General features: G+C 35.1%; 2 protein-coding genes across 2 annotated transcripts in view; both read right to left on the reverse strand.

Moving 5' to 3' along the window:
- Positions 1-21,411, reverse strand: part of LOC111059209 (paxillin homolog 1) — a 444,946-nt gene that overhangs the window by 336,123 nt on the left and 87,412 nt on the right.
- LOC120350635 lies at positions 480-17,615 on the reverse strand. Its single transcript, XM_039425023.1, has 2 exons — positions 16,993-17,615; positions 480-507 (listed from the first exon to the last, which is right to left on the reverse strand). Exon 1 carries the CDS (start codon positions 17,612-17,614, stop codon positions 17,030-17,032), a length of 585 nt encoding a protein of 194 aa, XP_039280957.1. The 5' UTR covers position 17,615; the 3' UTR covers positions 480-507; positions 16,993-17,029.

The following is a 21,411-nucleotide window of genomic DNA, read 5'->3' on the forward strand; positions in this document are numbered from 1 at the left end:
TTAAATCCATCAAACTGTGTAATTATATAACGTGAGCTGGTCTTTCTTTTCTTTTATTCTATTTCCTTTTGTGCTGGACACGGTTTTAATATTCTCTGTCGGTATGTCTGTCATCTTATTTTCATCCATTCATTCTCACTTTGAATTGCTTTTCTCCATTGATTCTTCTTTCTATTTTTCTTCTTCTTCTTATCCCCCTCCTCCCTCTTCTTCTTCTTCTTCTTCTTCTTCTTCTTCTCCTTCATTATCATCATCATCATCATCATCATCATCATCTTCTTCTTCTTCTTTTTTTTCTTCTTTTTCTTCCTCTCCTTCATCATCATCAATCATCATCATCATCTTCTTCTTCTTCTCCTTCATTATCATCATCATCTTCTTCTTCTTTTTCCTCTCCTCCATCATCATCATCGCCATCTTCTTCTTCTTCTTATTCTTCTTCTTCTTCTTCTTCTTCTTCTTCATCATCATCATCATCATCATCATCATCATCATCATCATCATCATCTTATCTCTTCTTAGTCTTCTTCTTCCACAATCATCACAAGCCAATAGCGTACCGACTTTTGTGTTCATTCAAAATGAATCCATTACTACCAAAATATGTTCTGTGACATGTATCACCTATATAATTATAACTGTATCATTACTAGATGTAATAGTTTTGAACTGTCATCATAGAGTTCAGGATAAGGATAAATCAATAATCAGTTAGTAGATAATAGTTCAGGTACAGGTTGAATAACTTAGGGCCGATTTCCGAGCTCGGGATTTAGCTAAGTTCTAGACTTTAATCAGCTAGAGTCAGAAAATTGGCTTTTTGGCCGAAACTGGGCGTAGTCGTAGTCATAGTCACAGTCACCTTTGAATTAAATTTCGATAAACTAGAAAATTAGCACAGAATAAAATACAGAGAAAATAGTGCAAAGTTTCAGCTATTTTGAATGATTTAGGAATGTTTAATGTCGTCGAGGAGAAACGTTTCTAATTATAGAAATGAGAAAATAAAGATTGTCATAAAAACTGCGACTACGCCCCGTTTTGGAAAGCCAATTTTCTGACTCCAGCTGTTTAAAGTCTAGAACTTAGCTAAATCCTGAGTTCGGAAGCCGGCCCTTACTGTTTCAAGGCTGTACTCTTCTAGCACTACAGCATAGAAATTTGACAATTTTTTCAGTATTATGTTACGATGTTGATGAGTCTTTAGGATATTTGGAATACAGGTTACAGGAGTGAGAGTTTGGATGGTTAATTAGAATGATATGATGCAGCCAACGTATACTGTTGATTACTCCCTTTCACTCCATCACACCCTCTCACTCACTCTCTCTCTCTTTCCCTCTCAGTAAGGGAGAAATCATTGGTGAAAGATATGAGGAGGAGAGAGAAAGAGAGAATCGACAAGAGACAGACAGAAATAGAGAGACTCTCATTCTCTTTCCTCTTGATTGATAGCACAGGAAATCAGCCAATTATGACGGTTCCCGCCAAATCAGTGCAGCCATGCTGGCCAGTCCCGCCACACCAAATATCTCCTCTAATCGTTAATTACCGTCGTCCTATAGTGAGCTGTCAGCAATCCTTATCAATTACAGTAATACCTTCTCATTCAACCAATCCTGACAGTCTGATGTGAATCTCGCTATAAATACATTATTGCTTGGCAGTTTCCACTTCACTTCGATAGGTTGCCTCGTGCTAATTACTTCAGGAAAAATGTAGGAAAAGATGCAGAATTTCACGATAGATATTTCCCTAAATTGGAGAAGATTTCATTTATTTATCAGATAGAGTATGATATTTTTTTCATACTTCCTCAGTTTGATGATGAATTTAGTCTCGAATTGAAGCATGATTGAAATGTTCTTGAATTCGATTCTCCGTGCAAGTATGATCGGAATTTACTTCTAAAGCCGCGTTTACACCGGAGTTGGCAACGAAAAATGGCCAACTTCGATTGCAGACGCTAGTTGCCGATGGAAGTCTGCAACTTGTACTTGCAACCTGGGCACATAGTTTGTTTTTAGGTCTGCAACCTGCAACTTGCAACTAAACTTTACAGTATGTAGAAAATCAGACAGAATGTAGAATGTCGAGTGCTGAAGAGGTTGTTCTTGCTGCGGCAGCGTGTGTTATTTTATCAAAATGTAAAAACCGAGAAGATACTGGGTTCGACCTTCATTGCAGGCAAGAGCAAAGTATAGCGGCAGCGATCTTTTAAATGATTTGAATCGAGATGATACAGATCCTTTGTCGGGAGAATTGAGATGCGATGGTTTTGTAAAAAACTTTTTAAGAATGTCAAGTGACGATTTTTAAAGTTTAATGGTTGGTATTGGACACATAATTAGTAAACATGATACTAACTACAGGAAAGAAATTCCAGTGCGAGAAAGATTGGCTATTACATTGCGCTTTTTGGCAAGTGGCGACTCTTATACAAGTCTCAGTTATTTGTTTAAAGTTTCCAAAAGTGCGATATCTATTTTAGTGCCAGAGATTTGTGAGGCTGTTATAGGTTTCCTGAAGGATAACATACTGTTTGGCAAAGAAAGAAAATTACTAAATATTGTTATTTTTTAGATACCTTTTATTTGTTTACGTTGTGCACTGAGTTAATAAATCTAGACAAACAAAGTTGCAACCTGGTAGTGACTTGTAAATAAAATATGAACACAAAGTTAAGTTAATGTTTCAAAGTACCACAATTCATAAAATTAGAAATAAATGTATACAACAGAAAAACTCCAAATCAAACAAAGAAACTCTATAGCTTAAGTAATGTATAGCTTAGCTTGAGTAATGTATAGCTTAGCTTACATTATAGCTTAGTTAATGTATCTTCATCACCCTCAGGCTCCAGATCCAATTTTTCCCTTCTTATTAATTCGATGGAATGTTGTAATCAAATTCCTCATTTTATACTGGACTTCAAGTTTGTTTACTTTTATTTCCTGGGAAATTTCATTCCAAGCATAATTTTTTTAATTTTTGTTTTTAAAATCCGAAAGGGTGTGGTTCCACAAGACAGGCTTCTCTCTAAACAACTCTATCAAAGTAATGACCTGATCATTTTGTCCAATCCACTTCACTTTAAAGATTTCCATTGCACTAGCACAAACAACAACCATACACAAAACACAACAACTCACGACGACTAGCCTGCTTGAACTGAGGAACTGACGCAGCGCGACCACGTGGAGCCAACAGGCGGGAGGGGTAGCGGGGTAGTTGCAGACTCAAGTTGCAGCTCGAGTTAGCGCTGCAACTTGCATTGCCGACCGGGTTGGCAACCTTTTTGATCTTTACCGACTCCGGTCGGAAAACCAAATTTCGGTTGCCAACTCGCAAAATCGGTCTCCAACTACGGTTGACAATGCGAGTTGCAGTTGTTTTAATGCGTGCAACTCAAAATTGTCGATAAATGTCGGCAATCATTGGTTGCCAACTCTTTAAATGTTAAACCATCAAATTCAGACTTCGTTTCTAGGATACTCATGAAACATAATGAACCAAATGGACTATGTATAACCTTATCTAAATTTGGGAGAGGAATAGCACAAGGTTACCTTATTTTTTCTCTCCATATCATTTTTATGGTAAAAATACTCTTCAGATACAATTAAACAAAAATTTTCAAGTGGAAAAGATTGAGCATGAAAATCTCTGCAATAAATTAATGTCCAGTAACATTTCCACCTAGAATTGAAAATAAGCTTGAAATCCGAGAAAATGTGATTATTGCAAACTCTTGGCAACTGTTGGTTCTATTAAATCATTCACTACGAAGAGATAGCAGACCTCGTATGTCTCCAGCGTTATTGTCCTGTCACCAGCTGGCTCAGATCTTTGTTTATAAGTAGACTTGAGATGCGCGAGTACACTAGCGTCAGGTGATCATTTTTCATAACGGCAAGGAAAGTTGTGTGAGTGTACCACACCAGATTTTTTAGTATGAAGTTTCGATGATGATGAGTCTTTAGGATATTTGGGGTACAGAATACAGGATTGAGAGATATAGAGTTTGGATGGTTAATTAGAATGATATGATGCAGCCACCATACTGTTGATTACTCCTTTTCACTCAATCACACCCTCTCACTCACTCTCTCTCTCTTTCCCTCTCAGTAAGGGAGAAATCATTAGTGAAAGATATGAGGAGAGAGAGAAAGAGAGAATCGACAAGAGAGAGACTCTCATTCTCTTTCCTCTTGATTGATAGCACAGGAAATCAGCCAATTATGACGGTTCCCGCCAAATCAGTGCAGCCATGCTGGCCAGTCCCGCCACACCAAATATCTCCTCTAATCGTTAATTACCGTCGTCCTAAAGTGAGCTGTCAGCAATCCTTATCAATTACAGTAATACCTTCTCATTCAACCAATCCTGACAGTCTGACGTGAATCTCGCTATAAATACATTATTGCTTGGCAGTTTCCACTTCACTTCCATAGGTTGCCTCGTGCTAATTACTTAGGAAAAATGTAGGAAAAGATGCAGAGTTTCACGATATATATTTCTCAAAGTTGGAGAAGATTTTATTCATTTGTTAGACAGAGTATGATATTTTTTTCATACTTCCTCAGTTTGATGATGAATTGAAGCTTAATTGGAATGTTCTTGAATGCGATTGTCCGTGCAAGTATGATCGGAATTTACTTCTAAAATGTTAAACCATCAAATTCAGACTTCGTTTCTAGGATACTCATGAAACATAATGAACCAAATGGACTATGTATAACCTTATCTAAATTTGGGAGAGGAATAGCACAAGGTTACCTTATTTTTTCTCTCCATATCATTTTTATGATATACTTGTTGTATGAATCGATAAAGAATAAATAATTAATATCTCTTATATTGGAAGATTAAAGATTTAATTAGAATTAATCTCTTATATTAAATCTATAGTGCAGATTCTATAGTCTAGTGTCCTAGGAAGCAAACCATGAATCAATAGCCCTGATATACAGTATATACCAAATGCAATAGCGAAGTTAGAACTCAGTATGTCCTCTCTCGGCACATGACCTTATCTCCTTTTTCTCCTGAATACTGATTCAGTGAAAGTCGCACAGCTAGGCATTTAGGCAATTAGTTATGATAAATTGGCCTGGCTAGATTTATTGTCGGATTCTAAATGCAACGTTGGAGCTAGCTGAGGTGAACCCAGAGATTAATTCTCTATCTAGGTTCAACTTCTCCCATTTTCTCTCTTTCTCTCTTACACATTCATTCTCGCTCACACATTCTCACTCGCTCTCATTCCCTCTCTCGCTCTCTTTCTTTCTCATTACAATTATTTTTCTCTTATTCCCTTTTGAACACTTCTTGGCTTATCCTCTCCTTACCCTTATCCTTATCCTCTCCTCACCCTTACCTCCTTACCTTTATCTCGTTATGAAACAATGACTCTTTGAATGAAATGAAGTTTTCCTAATATGGTTCCAAGGCTTCCTATCAAAGTGGTTACTGATATTCATAAATCATTTTCAACAAATAAGATTGCAATATTGTTCAACAAATCATCACAATCAACAATAACCTTTGAGAAATATCTAATTAGAAGCAAAAATACAGTCTATCTCTGGAGTTCTATAGCTGGTAGTAATTTCCACTATATAGGCGGACTTCCACATATCAGTAAGGCTTGTTACAGACACATCGATTTTTGAATGTACGATTCTTTTCCAGACACATCGATTTTTGAATGTACGATTCTTTTCCGTCCTTATAATACTATTAGATTATTCAGATGATGTTTGTCAAGTTCCGCCTAATATAGTAGAATTCAAAAGGACGGCAAAAAATCGAATATCCAAAAATCGATGTGTGTGTAACTCACATCAATGTGTAGCTCACTTAACAGTATAAACAGTGTCCGGAACAGAGAAAGTGTTATTACAGTTCTGTTCATTTAGTCTATGGTGTTATACTTTTGATCTCTTATCCAGTCTATGGTATTATACTTTTGATCTCTTATCCAGTCTATGGTATTATACTTTTGATCTCTTATCCAGTCTATGGTATTATACTTTTGATCTCTTATCCAGTCTATGGTATTATACTTTTGATCTCTTATACAGTCTATGGTATTATACTTTTGATCTCTTATCCAGTCTATGGTATTATACTTTTGATCTCTTATCCAGTCTATGGTATTATACTTTTGATCTCTTATCCAGTCTATGGTATTATACTTTTGATCTCTTATCCAGTCTATGGTATTATACTTTTGATCTCTTATCCAGTCTATGGTATTATACTTTTGAGTTCTTATGGGATTATTCATACTCACTCGACGGATTGGAGGGAATGACTATTCCCTTACCACTGATGGGAATTATATTGTTTTCACTGTACCGGTCATTGACTCTGATACTGATATCAAACTTCGATATCAGTGATATGAAAATCTGAAACTCTTGGAGATATGTGAAAATCCAGCTTCACTTGAGAGCGTTTAAGGTATGGGACATTATTCCATACCACCCAATCGTATTTTATTTTATATCGCTACCAAACCTGTAGTTCGACATGTTACTTCAGTTTGGATTCATTTAAATAATCAGTATTGCCAATCAAAAATCATCATTTTGCAATATAAAATGATTAGGAGAAGACAACAAGCATAGCCCAAACTTTCCTCCCAAATTTTGATGAATGAAAGTTTCGAAAAAAATGAGGTTATGATTTCACTTTTCACTTTAAATTAGTATTCTATAATATAAAATCAATGTTACCCATTCAGGTTACCATTCAAACAATGCTGGCATTTCGAATTTGATCTCACTTTGAAGGATTTGACTGTTGCTGTCTAGAGAACAAGAGTTTCTACAAGTTAAGGGTCCTGTCCACATGTCTGTCAATTGTCACCTACAATGCGATCCACTTCAGATTGTCAGCATTCCTTATGAATAGAACCAATATTCCTCATGAATAGAACCAATAATATTACCATTCAGTAAATGTTAACAGTTTAAAGTGAACTCCAATCTCACTATATTAATGAAGAACAAAGATGCTATTACAGTATAGATATAGACTTGATCTTACACGGAGATCTGACAAACAGAATTGATAAGGAGTTGTGAAGGCGCTAACAATCCCTGCATCTCCTTCTATTCTCATTTTTCTTGTCTCGGTTTCCACTCTTCCAAAATGAGGAGACAAGGATAGGCCAGGGAGAAGAAGGAATAGTATGAGAAAGAGAATAACAGAGAGTTTCAAAAAGAATGAAGGATAGGGAGAAATGGTAGGAAAAGAGATAAGAAGTTGGTGAATGAAATAAAAGCAGATATGGAAGGAGTGAAGAGCCGAAGAAACTTGAGTACGTTGAGGGGTTAGAAGAATGGGAGAAGTGCAGAAAGATTGACATAAAAGGAATCAAAGTAGCAGAAGAATTGAGGAAAAAGGATGAACAATAAATTTGTAAAACATAAAAACTACGAACATGATCGAGGGAACAGGAGAAGTGAAATGTTGAACAAAAGGTAGAAGAATTGTTTGTAAATAAAATACGAATTTGAATTAGAAGAAAGTGGGGAGGAAAATATCTCATAAATGAAAGATAGATGAGCGAGTGAAGAATAATCAACAAATTTAAAACAGAAAACTAAGAACATGGAGGAAAGAGGAGTGGTGGAAGGTTGTTTAAAGAATGTGAAAAGTTTGATTGTAAAGAAGAGACGAATGAGGATAAAAAGTAAGTAAGAAGCGAAATTATCTCTAAACCGAGAAAAGTTTGGTTGAGCAAGTGAAGATAGAACGAATAGGAGGAAGAGAATAGATAAACCATAGAGAGGGTGAGAATAAGATTGCAATGAGTAATGAGTAATAAAGAACATATCGGAGAGAACGGAAACAAGTAATAGATTGTAGTATCAAATTGAAGGAGTGAGACATGAAAAAATCTGGAAATACAAAAGAAGATATGAAGTTAGAGATCAAGAATAGAGAAAAGAAGGAATTAGAAGATCTTGACGATGTAGAAGAGGATGAATATCAAGAGACTGAACAAGTAAAGAAACTTGAGTCCTGAAGTAAAAATGTGTATCAAATGTTAAACATGAGCGTAGAAGGCTGAAGAGAAGTTAATAGTGGGAAGGAGAACAAGGGGATAAAGTAAGAAGGAGAAGACAAAGGATAATGATGATAAGGAGAAGAGGAGGGAGAAATATGTGATTGGCCGTCTTGTTAAGAAGAAGGCAAGTGCCTTAAAAAGGCTATCTGTTGTCATTATATCGTTGCTTTGATTTGTACTAAAGATAACCCTTCTCTCCGTCATCGTCTTCTTCTTCTTCTTCTTCTTCTTTTTCTTCTCCTTTTTCTTCTTCTTCTTCTTCTTCTTCTTCTTCATCTTCTTCTCTGTCTACTCCTTTTCTACTCCATCCACTTCTTATCCTCAGTAACAATCAAATACTGCAAACAGTTTTGTTTTGTCATTGATAAGGCGGCTGGAACGGTTTGAAATAAAGAAATCATTCTCATTATTTTGTGATCAATACAAAGCTATGATATCTGTATAGCTAAGCGTCTCGTTTACGTATTTCCTCTACTTACAGAAATCTTGATAAATTGAACAGAGAAATTTCAGTACTCACAGAAAATTGAAGATTTCTCCAAGATTTGTGGGAGACGCTCACCTGGAAAAATGAGAAATCATGTTAATTTACGATAGATTATGTTTTTTCATCATAGAATATGATAATTTTGTTGGAATAACATTTTTGGAACAATTTAAATACTAATCAATCAAAATGACAAGAGACAATTGTCGTTAAAAGAGTCTCTGTGTGAACAGCAAGCTAGAATACTTGAAAAGTGTTTCGTTTCTTACAGTGAATAATGTAAGTTTTAGTTGCTACACCATTCTCGATCTCTAAGAAACTAAAATTTGAGCATGAAATAGCAGAAAATATTGTCGAAATCATGGAGCACTAGTTTTTTTGGCACATATACCTTGATGGACCGATTCTTTCAAATTACTTCTAGAATTAAAACTAGCCCAATGTGAAGTTTATTCAATATGAATAAGAGAACTTCTCTCTTATTATTGTAATCACAAATTAATGAATAAATGAATACTTCCACTGTAGTACAATAATTTATTTGTTGTATTGGTCTAGTGAATGTTGTATTGAATGGGTCTATTGAATGTGTAACTTCAGTAATTGTGTAATTCAATTGCGCAACCCCTATTTGTATGATCGTAGCATTTAATTCGTGGCTGACAATTGAGTTTACAGACAGAATGTCATAGTATATTAGTACACACATGGCAAGCGTTTGATTAAAGACAAACAGCCAGCACTTGATGTGGCATATGTGAACATGTATGCTACTAAAATAGACATGGTGCAAACCATTGACCAATCATCTTATTTGTTTGATTGGGAAAGAACTGGAACGATACACCTGATTGGTTGACTTTGGCACATACTGACAAACAATAGGGGATTGGTTCTGCGACTGACCATATGTAACAAATTATTGATTGATATGATTGTTTGGTCGCCTGTAAACTCAATGTTTTAAGATTGTTGACTTCAATCACATCTTATCGTACCTATTCAAGAGTCAATTTTGTTTGTCGTGTAGAAGAAAGCGATGAAATCGGATATCAGATAATAGAATCCGAAAAGCATTAATTAAATATAGACCTTATGGTAGAAGAGATATTGGTAGACTTCTGAAAAGATGGTAAGTGTACAAATTATATCCTTTGAAACCGGAACAGGTGTGTACGCGTAATCCTGGGAAAAATAAGAAGAAGAAGAAGGAGAAGGAGAAGAAGAAGAAGAAGAAGAAGAAGAAGAAAATAACCCTACTACCTACCTCTTCCAATAAATTTCATCTGGGGAATGTGTATTATTGTAATTTGGCAACGCGGATATTCTTCTCAACTCATTTTATTCAAAGTATAGAACTGTATTCAAAATTTACTAGGATGGCTTGAAAAACTTGGAGAAAATTTTTACAGTATTTATAGTTTTTCAGATCTTTGTATAATGTCAGTAGCACGACATTTCCCTCATGTGCCAACATGCAAGATTACAAAATAACCAAAAGAATCCAGCAATTCTTCACTAAACTGTTACATCGTTCACAGTTTATAGCATTTCAAATATTTCATCATCTTGTTGAAGGTCACATCTATTTGGATGCTACGAATTTATAGCTCCAGTCTGGAATACTTCATCTTCAGCGTTCAACTACAAGCAAATCCGAAACATAATCAAGTTTTATTTACGTTTTGTGAATTATTGTTCTCTGTTCCAAATCATGGGTTTCGTCAGTTCAATGAATCGCATCCTGTTTTATTTGTTTTGGTCTCTGATCTGATTGGAATGAATCTGGATGAAAATCACAAAGTACTGTCATACAGTATATAATTCTAAATGATTACTTGATATATATTATATATCTTACAGTATTTATTTCTAAATGATTACTTGAAAGATATTATATGGCTTACAGTATCAACTTCTGAATGATTACTTAAAATATATTATTACATGTCATTAAATATATAATTATAAGTCTTACAGTATTTATTTCTGAATGATTACTTGAAATTATGTTCTATGGTATTTGATACACTTCATTCGCAATTAAGTGTCACTGAATGCATTTTTTTGTAGTGTATGCATCAACAAGAGTAGTGACTGGGGAGGAGCAATTTAGAGGAACTAAGAAAAGAGAGAAGAAGAATATAATGAGAAAAGAAAAGAATGAATGTAAGGGACTTAGAGAAAATAGAAGAAAAAAGCAAATAACAATGAGAAAAAGGAAAGAGAGGAAAAGGAGAGAGAGAAAAAAATGGAAGAGAAAGAAAGTCAACTGGTGTGTCACGCAAATGAGAACGGAAGGAAGTTGGAGCTAAGTGATGGATGGAGGGGTGGCGGGACACGATGAAACAATACCAACAGCAGAATGAGAGAAAAATTGAATAATAGCCGGAATTAGAGTGGAGTGTAGAAGAAAAAGCGAAAAAGAAAGGAGAAAGAGACTTGAGGGGAGTTGGAGAAACGAAAGAAATTGTTAAGATGAAAAAAACGATGAATGTATGGACTAGAAGGTGGTGGTGGTGGTGGTGGTAATGATGAAGATGATGATGATTATTATTATTAAATAAGGTGACTATCGCTTGGTATTCGCCTGCTAAGACGTTCGGAATCCATCTAAAACTGTGGTTTGTTCAACACTTATTTTGATCATAAACCTCTACTTAGTCATGAAACTCTTCTTAGCAGAGAACATTCGAAGGAGTCAAAAGGAGAATTTAAAGAAGATGACTTTGGAGAAAGAAGCAGCAGAGAATGATAATGTTTGAAGCAAACTAAAAAGGTATGTGATAGATATGTGAAAAACTAAAAGAAGGACGAAAAAAGAAGAAATATGAAAATGAGATGAAGGAAGAGAAGAAGAAAAGAATACGAAAAGAAGGTGATGAAGGAGGAGTAGGAGGAAGAGGATGAGGAGGGATGAGTAGATGATAATGATGATGATGATGATGATGATAATGGTGATGAAGTTGACAATGGACAAGAGGCTAAATAAATTAATAGCTGCAATTTGTACTCTGAATAGCACTTATTCTTCTTCTTCTTCTTCGTCTTCTTCTTCTTCCTGCATTTTTTTCTTCACTTGTGCAGACAAGTGACTTGATTCAGCCTGACAGCCAAATAGGCCGAGCAGTCGTCCAATCATGCTATTTAAGCACATCTTTCCACACAGGTAAATGGACAACAAAGAAAACGTAGGAAAGGAAATTGTGGTGGAGAAAAGAGAAGGAAGTATCAGAAAAATAGGGAATGGAGAAGTAGGCAACAGTGGAGTTAACTTTGGTGTCCTTACTTGAAAACATAAAAATTTAGTGTACGTAGACGAATGGGTGATTGGATCAAATTATCCATCATGGATAGGATGAATAAAAATACATGAGTGACTGTCACCAATCAGGGATAGAAATATTCTCACATGTTCATTCATAAAATATACCTACAACTTGACAATAGGTGGTCCAACAAAATTGCTTGATTCGGCCTGTTAGATTTTCCCTGTAATCTAGGCACCCAAACCATCATAGCTTATTATACGGATCATTCAACAAAACCTCCCCGCTCCACCCATTACATATCACATCAGTCAAAACTCCCTTTCCAACCAAATACCCCTCTCACACTACTGGAACACCCCCTCAACCCAACAAGCGCAACAGAGATACTGCCCCAGCTCACCAAGAAAAAATAGAAAAGAATTAGAATGACTGCCTTTATTTTTGACCTAGGAGGGCGAAGTTAGGGCGCAGTCGGCCCTCTCTTACACTTAACCCTCAAATATCAAAGAGTATAATTTCTATAGTTATTACCTCTTTGATAAATATATCATTTATACTCTCTAAAAAATACACTTAGAAAAATATCTCCTTTTCGTTACCGGAACAGAACACCACCCAAAATCCATTCAATTCCTCCCTAAAAAATCACCAATTGACCTCACTATCTTGGTGGAATTATTGATGGAATAATCTTCACAAATTACTCAATTCCAATATGAGATCTTCAATGAATCAGCATTCCTTACGTATAACATTAATACTTCCCATTCCACCGAAAATCGAAATAAATCTCATCATACCACTGATTTTAAGCAAATCTTTCAGACCACTATTGTTGGACAACACTAGAGCAAAATCAACAAGCTTGTAGGTTTAACAAGTAGGTTCAACAAGCTTGTAGTCGAATTAACTTATTTATTTGCGTTATCAACGTTAGACCTCTTTACTTTCAACCAGTTGAACTATAATATAGTACGAGAGATATCAACTTTTACACGGCTCTTTCTTGAAGACAGAGAGGCCCGATGCTCTTTCCTCCACTAATAGCTCCCACTAAATCCACAAATCAGTTATTGTGAGATTCACTTTGAACCACTCTCACACACACATTCTCCCACCTTGTCTCTCTTTCACTCCCTTTGTGAGCCTTTTTGCTACGAAAACAAAAAGCTAAAGAATTTTCAACGCTTTTCTCCCTCCTTTGAAGCTATTACGGCACACTAATCACACATTGTATGCTAATTTAATTAGATGCTGTTCACCTTATCTTATATGCCTTAATTAACAGCATCAATCTGAATTATTATTCATATTTTCTAAAAACAACAAAATGTGAAGTGAAGAATTCTGTAGCAACGCCTCCAATTACCTTATCATGATTTCAATTTTTCATAAGAGAGCAGCTTTTGTTTTTAATTTGAATCAGTGATTCTAAATTTTGGTTTATCAGCTTCTGGGACCAAAAACTATATTCCAGATAATTATAAATCCGATCAATAATTAGACTTTATTTCTGATTTTGAATTCTTGTCGAAATGCAGTTAATGATATGAAAATCAACAATCGACAGTATGAAAAGTTGAATTGTGATGATTATTCTAGGAGAACACTATGGATATGCCAATAAACGAAATGAATGAACTCGACTTGCAATATTGTAATTCCAACAATAAAATATGGAAAACAATATTCCATTCTTGAATTTAAAAATATTAGTTAAACGACACTATAATGAGATTCAAGTTATAAAGTTAGTGGAAATGATAGGAGGTCAAAGTTGCCACTTTTCCTTATCTACCACCTTGTATAGGAGATATTATATGAGTCAAGTTATCCTGGTGAATCTGATCTCATATTAAATTGTTGATTCCTGTTAATACTGAATTCTTTCTCAAATATATATGATTCGTCAAGAAAACATATATTTTCTCATGATATGATTATGAATCTTTCATAATTAACATGATTTTCATGATATAATGATGAATTTTTCGTAATTAAGATAGAATATTTATTAGTTCCTTGTATCTTTATAGTGTAAATAATTTATTTAGCAACCGTCTCAAGTTAGAAGATGATAGAGTTATTTACTTTGTCTAATAATCATTTTTATTACTTTATCATTTTGATAATGTACTTATTGTATAAATAAATAAAGAATTTGTCTTCTTCTAATGACAGACAAGGTTAGCAAACCAATAGTTACCATAATTGAAGAAAGACAGTTGAATAAAACTGTGGAAAAATTGCAAAATAATTATTCTCATTCAAAAAATTTTATCAATAGTTCCCAGCAGTTAATGAAATGCAGAAATATGACTGTGTAATTTCACCAATGAAGTACATAAAAAACAACATTGCATCTATTCAAAATTTGAAAATATACTTGACCACGGTACCTGTAAGTGATTTCACATTGTAATGGGGAGGAGATCAAAAAAAGAGCACAAGAGTACCAAAATCACCACTCAACTAATTAATTAAAATGTGTGCCGATAACAGAAATAAGAGCGGCAGATAACCTTGAATCACATCACAGTGCCTCGGTAATTGTTCTTGTTATTCTAGTTGTTGATTATTGATTAAAACGGGACCAGTGCTGGAGAGATAGATGACAAAGAGCAGGAGGAGGAGGAGGAGGAGGAGGAGGAGGAAGAGGAGGAAAGGGAAGAAGATGTAATTAGTAATTAGTTTGAGCGTCGATGGAGGAAGAGCTGATTGGATTTACAATAATATTAGCAGTCTAAGCCCTGATCAGTCACACTAGGCTCAGTAATCACTAGTCAATTGATTACGGTTAAAGGGCGGTAGAGGGAGGGGACGTATTGTTGAGCATGGATTAGATTTGATGATTCTAATTCTATCAATTCACAAATTCGGGTACTGGTTATGAAGTTTGGAAAGCTTACATTGATTATGTTATTGCAATTTTCCAAATGCTACTAAGAAGTACATCAAACAAAAATTTAATTAATTTACTATCATCAATTTTCCAAAAGCTGATATGATGTAAATAAAAAAAAAATGAATTAATATGCTATCATCTCAGATAGCATTGATATGCTATCATCAAATATTCAGTTGCAGGACACTTTTATAGTGAAGTGATGGAATACGAGTTGGATTTTATAAATTACAACATGACTTCTTACAAATATCCACATATGCACCAACTAGAATCAGAAATTTCCCCTTCCTTGATTTTAATTATTAGTCTAAATACAGGATATAAGTTAAATATAAAGAAAATAAAAATCTCAGTACCCTTTTTTTTAAATATTTTATCACAACATGTTTTTTCTTTATATTTATATTACAAGTAGCCCTGTACAGGAAAGAGATAAATAAGAGGATATAAGTTATAAACCATTAACATTTATCAAGATTTAACGAGTAAAAAATCAAAAGTACCATCAAGGATGATAATTGACAATTTCTACTAAGGTAATAATTACTATAGTGAGGTCCACGTTATAATGGCAGTGTTTAATTAGCAATGGTATTGCTATCTTTGTCTATCACTCAACAAAGCGAATAGCACTATCTCGCTTTGCTCTGTTGCCAAATCGCCTTAGAATTATAATCAACAAAATATTTCATCTTAATTATGAAAAATTATTATAAAAAAATTGAAAATATAGTTTCCTGCATGATAAAATAGAATTGATTATTTTAAACGAGAATGAACAGTTAATATTACATCAATAAACCAAATACTTACAAATTTACTATCAATTAATTAAAAAATTGAAAAATGTTGAAGTTTTAAATTGGCTTAGCCTACGTTAAAAATTAAGAATATTCGTGAAAAGCACTCTGTGCTATGGTTGCTAGAATAATCGCTCAATAATACTACAGAAATTACAGCTTCTAAAATAGCTTCCAGTGGTTTGGAAACTAATCTGTTGTACAATTTATTCAAGCTTTGCCCTTCATTATGCATCACAAGCCACATTGTAACTGTGAAACTCTTGTGAATAAGATGGAAATATCAAGAGCCAGGACAACAATTTTCAATTTTTACATAGATGTACTAGATCAATTGATGAAAAAAATTGGACCAGAAAAAATTCAAGAAAAATCATGATCTCATCGCGAAGAAAGGCATTGATGACGAAGGTGTGATGCAGGAGGAGAAAAAATATACAAGATCAAATAGATATGTTCAATTCAAGAACAATGTACAAGACAACTTAGTAGTAACAAAGTTCACTGTCTTTGTCCTATTTTTCTTATTTATCCATCGATAATACCACTTTCAGTTTCAGTAGGACAATTCATAAGATGGGAACCCTCCTTTAAGGTCAACAATCTCTCCAAATACCTTTTTATGTAGTGACTTTCCATATTTGTTGCGGTGTGAGATTGATGATACACTATGAATGGGAAAGCAAAGCAAGGCCTTCTCTTTCATGCTTTCCACATTATTTTCCCTCGTTTTTTCATCTAATTCTTTGTGAAAAACGTTTTTCATTCAACAATGCGCGCTGGGCTGAAGAAAAAAATTGTAAGATGCGCGCGATTCGGTATTATGTTCGAAAATTGCTCGTGGAAAATCAAGAATGAAAGGTTGAGGAGATGAGAACACTGAGAGAGAAGATAGAGAGAGTGAAAGAGAGGACTGATAGAAAGAGTAGAGAGATAAGAATAGAAAAGGAGAGTCAAAATCTGTGAATAGAAAAGCGATTCTTTCGAAAGCTGACGCTTGGACATAGTCGATGTCAATGTATCCTTCCTTCCATTCATGGCAATCTTTCAGGAGAATTGGAGAAAAAAAGGAAAATCAATGAAAAAATGTGAGAAAAATTATGAAAGAAATCACAGAAAAACTGAAGACTCCATGGAGTCGGTTTCTTTTGGTATATTTGGTACAGTGCCGTGCTACCAATTTTGTCCAAAAGGTTTATCAGATACACCTGGTATAATAAAATCACTTCACTTATATAAGCTATCTTTATTCAAATTAATAAAAACTTGTAGTACCCTTTTATTGAAGTTTTTAATAAAAGTGTACTACAAGTTTTTATATTGTTTTTATTACAATACAATAATAATAATAATAATTATTATTATTATTATATGATTATATTATATTAAATAATATAATAATAATTATAATTAATATTGTATTTATTAACCTGGTATAATACCATCATCATCATCATCATCATCATCGTCATTCAAGGATTAGGCTCTGTTGGCCTGTTCCGGCATCCATTTCTTCATCGGTCGTCCGACGCCTCTTCTCCCATCGGGTTTGTAGTGCCAAGCTTGAATTGGAAGTCTATTTGCTGGCATACGAAGTAGATGGCTGGACCAGTCTTCCCTACTTTTCTTCAATATTTGCAATAAAGACTCTACATTCAGTTCGGTTCTTATTACTTCGTTTCTTATGTAGTCCAACTTAGTGTAACCTTTGACTGCTCGAAGGAACCTCATTTCGGCTGCTTGGATACGTGACTCAGTTTTTTTCATCGACACCCAGGCTTCGCTTCCATAAGCTATTATTGGTACAGCCATTAGTCTGTAGAACTTCATCTGAGTGGCTTGTCTTGTTTTCTTCCCTATTGTTCTACGTATTGCACCACACACAGCACTGAATTTTGTCAATTTCTCACTTACATCATCTTCTCTGTCAAATGAGATACGGCATGCCAAGTAATTGAAGCATTTAACTTGTTCCAAAATTTGGTTCTCAAGCACTATCTTGGATCTAACTGGCCACTTTCCTTTAAACGCCATGACCTTGGATTTTTGTAGTGCGATTATCATGCCAAAGTCATAATATATGCGTAATTTGGTGGATTCTATAGCAAAATATCCAAAATCAGTCCTATGCTTGTGCGTCGGTAATGAGAAGGAGATGAATGGATTTAGGTGGCTTACGAACCATCGGGAGTGATTTTTCAGCTGATTCCACTATCAGTTAGTGGAGAGACTCTAAAGCAGTTCTATAAAACTAATCTAATAACGACAGCGTTGAGCTCATAAGTTATGAGTTGACTGATTGATCTACATGATCCACAACTTATTTAAACTCCAACGAGGGCTTTCTAGTAATGATAGTGATAAGGTATTTATAGTTGATCGATACTAGATCGATATCAAGATCTATATAATCTTGATCGATATCAATCAAGCCATATATGAAACAAATATTTAATTCACTTCAACGATAACATAATATTACAATAATTTCAGCTTCATTAAAACTTCCAACACATGCCAATTATTAAGCTAAAATCAAGCTCTAGAATATGATATAGTTCATCCACAACTTAAAAAAATTGACGTGCAATATACTGACCCTATAATTCAGGATGTTCACCGTGTTATATTCCTGATCAAATTCTCATTACGATTGAACCAATCAATAATGAAACAAACAACCAATCTATACATGAACCATACTCCCACACACGCAAGTCCACCTCCTGATTTCAGAAGTAATCTCAATAAAAACCAAACTAATCAATTAATCCACTACTGCAGAACTCGACAAATTAATACCATAATACCAGGGAAAACTAATAACTGCAAAATGAACAAATAGACAGGCCTAGCAATCAAATGAGACCCTTCAATTATAATGAAAAGCCCTCTACTAGGATGAAAAACGGATGATGTATGGAAAGTTCTTAGAAATACTCTTTTCCTCAGCACTTTCTCTCTCTCACACCCACTCATTCTCACACACTGTCACTTACTCTTTCTCACATTTACTTTTCGTTCACTCTTCACATGTCACATACTCATTCCCTCTTACTATTACAATCAACCTCTCACACTTTGGTTCTCTCGATTTAACAATGAATCTATCACACCCTCTTTCTTTCGTTTATAGTGTTTATAGTATTTCCTATATCTCTCTGTGTCTCACTACCTCTCGAACACGTTATCTATCCCTCTCACACTTTGGCTCTCTCGATTCAACAATGAATCTCTTACACCCTCTTTCTTTCGTTTATAGTGTTTATAGTATTTCGTATCTCTCTCTGTGTCTCACTACCTCTCGAACACTGTCTATAACTCACTCACTCATTCTCTCTTTCTCTCTAACTTCGCCCTCCTAGGTTTTTAATAACGGCAGCGATTCAATTCAATTCAAATCTCTCTCTCACTCACTCTTTCACCCCCTCTCGCAATCACTCTTCCTCACTCGCTCACTCTCACTCTCACTCTATCGCACTCTCTCACTCTCCAACTATCTTAGCAGAGTCTCTGTTCATCTCCAAGCAAGCCTTCTACGGAGAGATTCACTTTAAACTGTCAGTATTCCTTACCAACAGCATCTAAGCTCACCATTCAATCAATGCTGACAGTTTGAAGTGAGTCTCACTACCACAGAATACAACAGAACACACTCACACACGCGCAAGGGTCGAAGTGTTTTAATTGGAATTTTCCCTGTCAGTAAGCAGTTGCTCATTAGTGGGGTACTCTTAAGTGGTAGGGGGTGACCGTGCTTGTGCGCATGCGTGGTTCAGGGATGTGAAAGGGGTGAGTGGTCGTGTAAAAGTTGTGGGGAGGGGGGTTGATGAGGTACATTACCGGAAAATTGTGTGTATGTTTTGAAGCATTCAAGCATCCATCTAAGCTCTTTCATTTATATAAATATTTGGAAATATTTCCTAATTTCTTTCTGTAGTATGAAGTACAGTATGCTTGATATTTGATCAATAATACGATATTATGACTAAATATGGATAAAATGATGTTTTGGATATTCCTTCGAATTTACTTGCTATTGCGAGCTGTCAAGAAGAAGAAGAAGAAGAAGAAGAAGAAGAAGAAGAAGAAGAGAAGAAGAAGAAGAAGAAGAAGAAGAAGAAGAAGAAGAAGAAGAAGAAGAAGAAGAAGAAGGAGGAGGAGAAGAAGATGAGGGAGAGAAAAAAAGAAGTAGAAGAAAAAGAAGAAAGTAGCTAGTAGGAAGAGCTGGTGGGGGAGGAGGAAAATCAAGAGAAGAAGAAGATGAAGAAAAAGAAGAAGAAGAAGAAGAAGAAGAAGAAGAAAAAGAAGAAGAAGAACAGCATCAATGTTAGCAAGTATGTACTTGATTAGTGCACAATATTCAAATTGGGAAACATGAACTAACATTTTGGGTCGATTGAATGAAGTGGTTCAATAATTGCTAAATTCTATAGTCAACCGCACAAAAATAGTCCAATGGAAATTGGAACAGCTGAGTACCTCCTCACCCCCTCGCCCTCATAAAGGTTGCCGATTCGTCACGTGTATTGTAAAAATTTCCATTGATTCTCATCTATGAACAACGTTGATCAATTATTTGGCAACGTTGCATTCATCTGTTCCGATTTCAACCGACTATTTTCGTGCGGATTACTATTTATTTCCTCCAGAATTTCACAGGAACTTTAACTACGGAAGCACTCGATTGTTCACATGAATTTTGGAAATATAGTCTGTCCAGACTGCCATGAGCGCTGAAAGATTAAGCCGAACCTCGCTCCCCCACGCGCAGGCACACACGCCCGGCCTACCTGCACCATTGATATACTATGTATATACTACTTAGTATACAGGTAGACAGACCGTCCACACACAAAAGGAGACTGCGCTTGTGTTTGTGAGTAGTAGGAGGGTCGGCCTAATCATTCACAGCTCATGCCTATTTGGACAGAGTATAGCTTGAAATAGAATAAATTATTAAACTTAGAATCAGCGATAATTTGTTAGCTTCTAATGAATTGACCCAATATCACAACAATTTGTTCCTCTCCTTAATTTTTCTTCTTCTTTTCTTCTACGTCTTCTTCATTTTCTCTTTATTTTCCTACTCCTCCTCCTCCTCCTCTTCTTACTACTAGCTATTTTCTTCTTCTTTCTTCTACGTCTTCTTCTTTTACTTCTTATTATTCATCTTCTCTTTCCATTTATTTTCCTCCTCCTCCTCCTCCTCCTCCTCCTACTAGCTCTTTTCTTTCTCTTCTTCTTCTTCTTCTTCTTCTTCTTCTTCTTCTTCTTTTTCTTCTTCTCCTCCTCCTCCACAGTAATTTTCTTCAACTCCATTTTGACAGTCAAGAGTGGTTTCGATGATATAGATTCAGCCCCTCCACCAATCTAGCCCATAATGTTCTGAATCGGTCCATTGTGAATATACCATACAAGCTATCAAAGTATCTGTGTGTAAAGGAGTTCACTTTAATCTGTCAGAATTGTTTGAATGGGAAGCATTGATGTAATCAAAGAGGAATACTGACAGATTAAAGCTAAGCCACACTATAATAATTAGGGATGGGTATTGATACATCGATGTTTAAAAACATCGATGTTTCAACATCAAACATCGATGTTTTTAACTTCGATGTTTACTGTTCGATGTTTTTCACTTATCGATGTGAAGGTGAAAAAACATCGATGTTTTGTCTTTCGATACCCATCCCTAATAATAATGTCCAAGCGTAGTGAGTATAATATTGGCCAGTGAACTGAGGCTAGCCTACCTACGGCGATTATAGATATAGATAATAATTGGGAGATATAATGGACAGGTGGTGCAAGTGTACAGTGTAAAATATACCTATATATATGCAGTGAGCATGTATGAT

Source organism: Nilaparvata lugens, chromosome 3 (genome assembly GCF_014356525.2).
Source record: "Nilaparvata lugens isolate BPH chromosome 3, ASM1435652v1, whole genome shotgun sequence".
NCBI classification, from domain to species: Eukaryota; Metazoa; Arthropoda; class Insecta; order Hemiptera; family Delphacidae; genus Nilaparvata; species Nilaparvata lugens.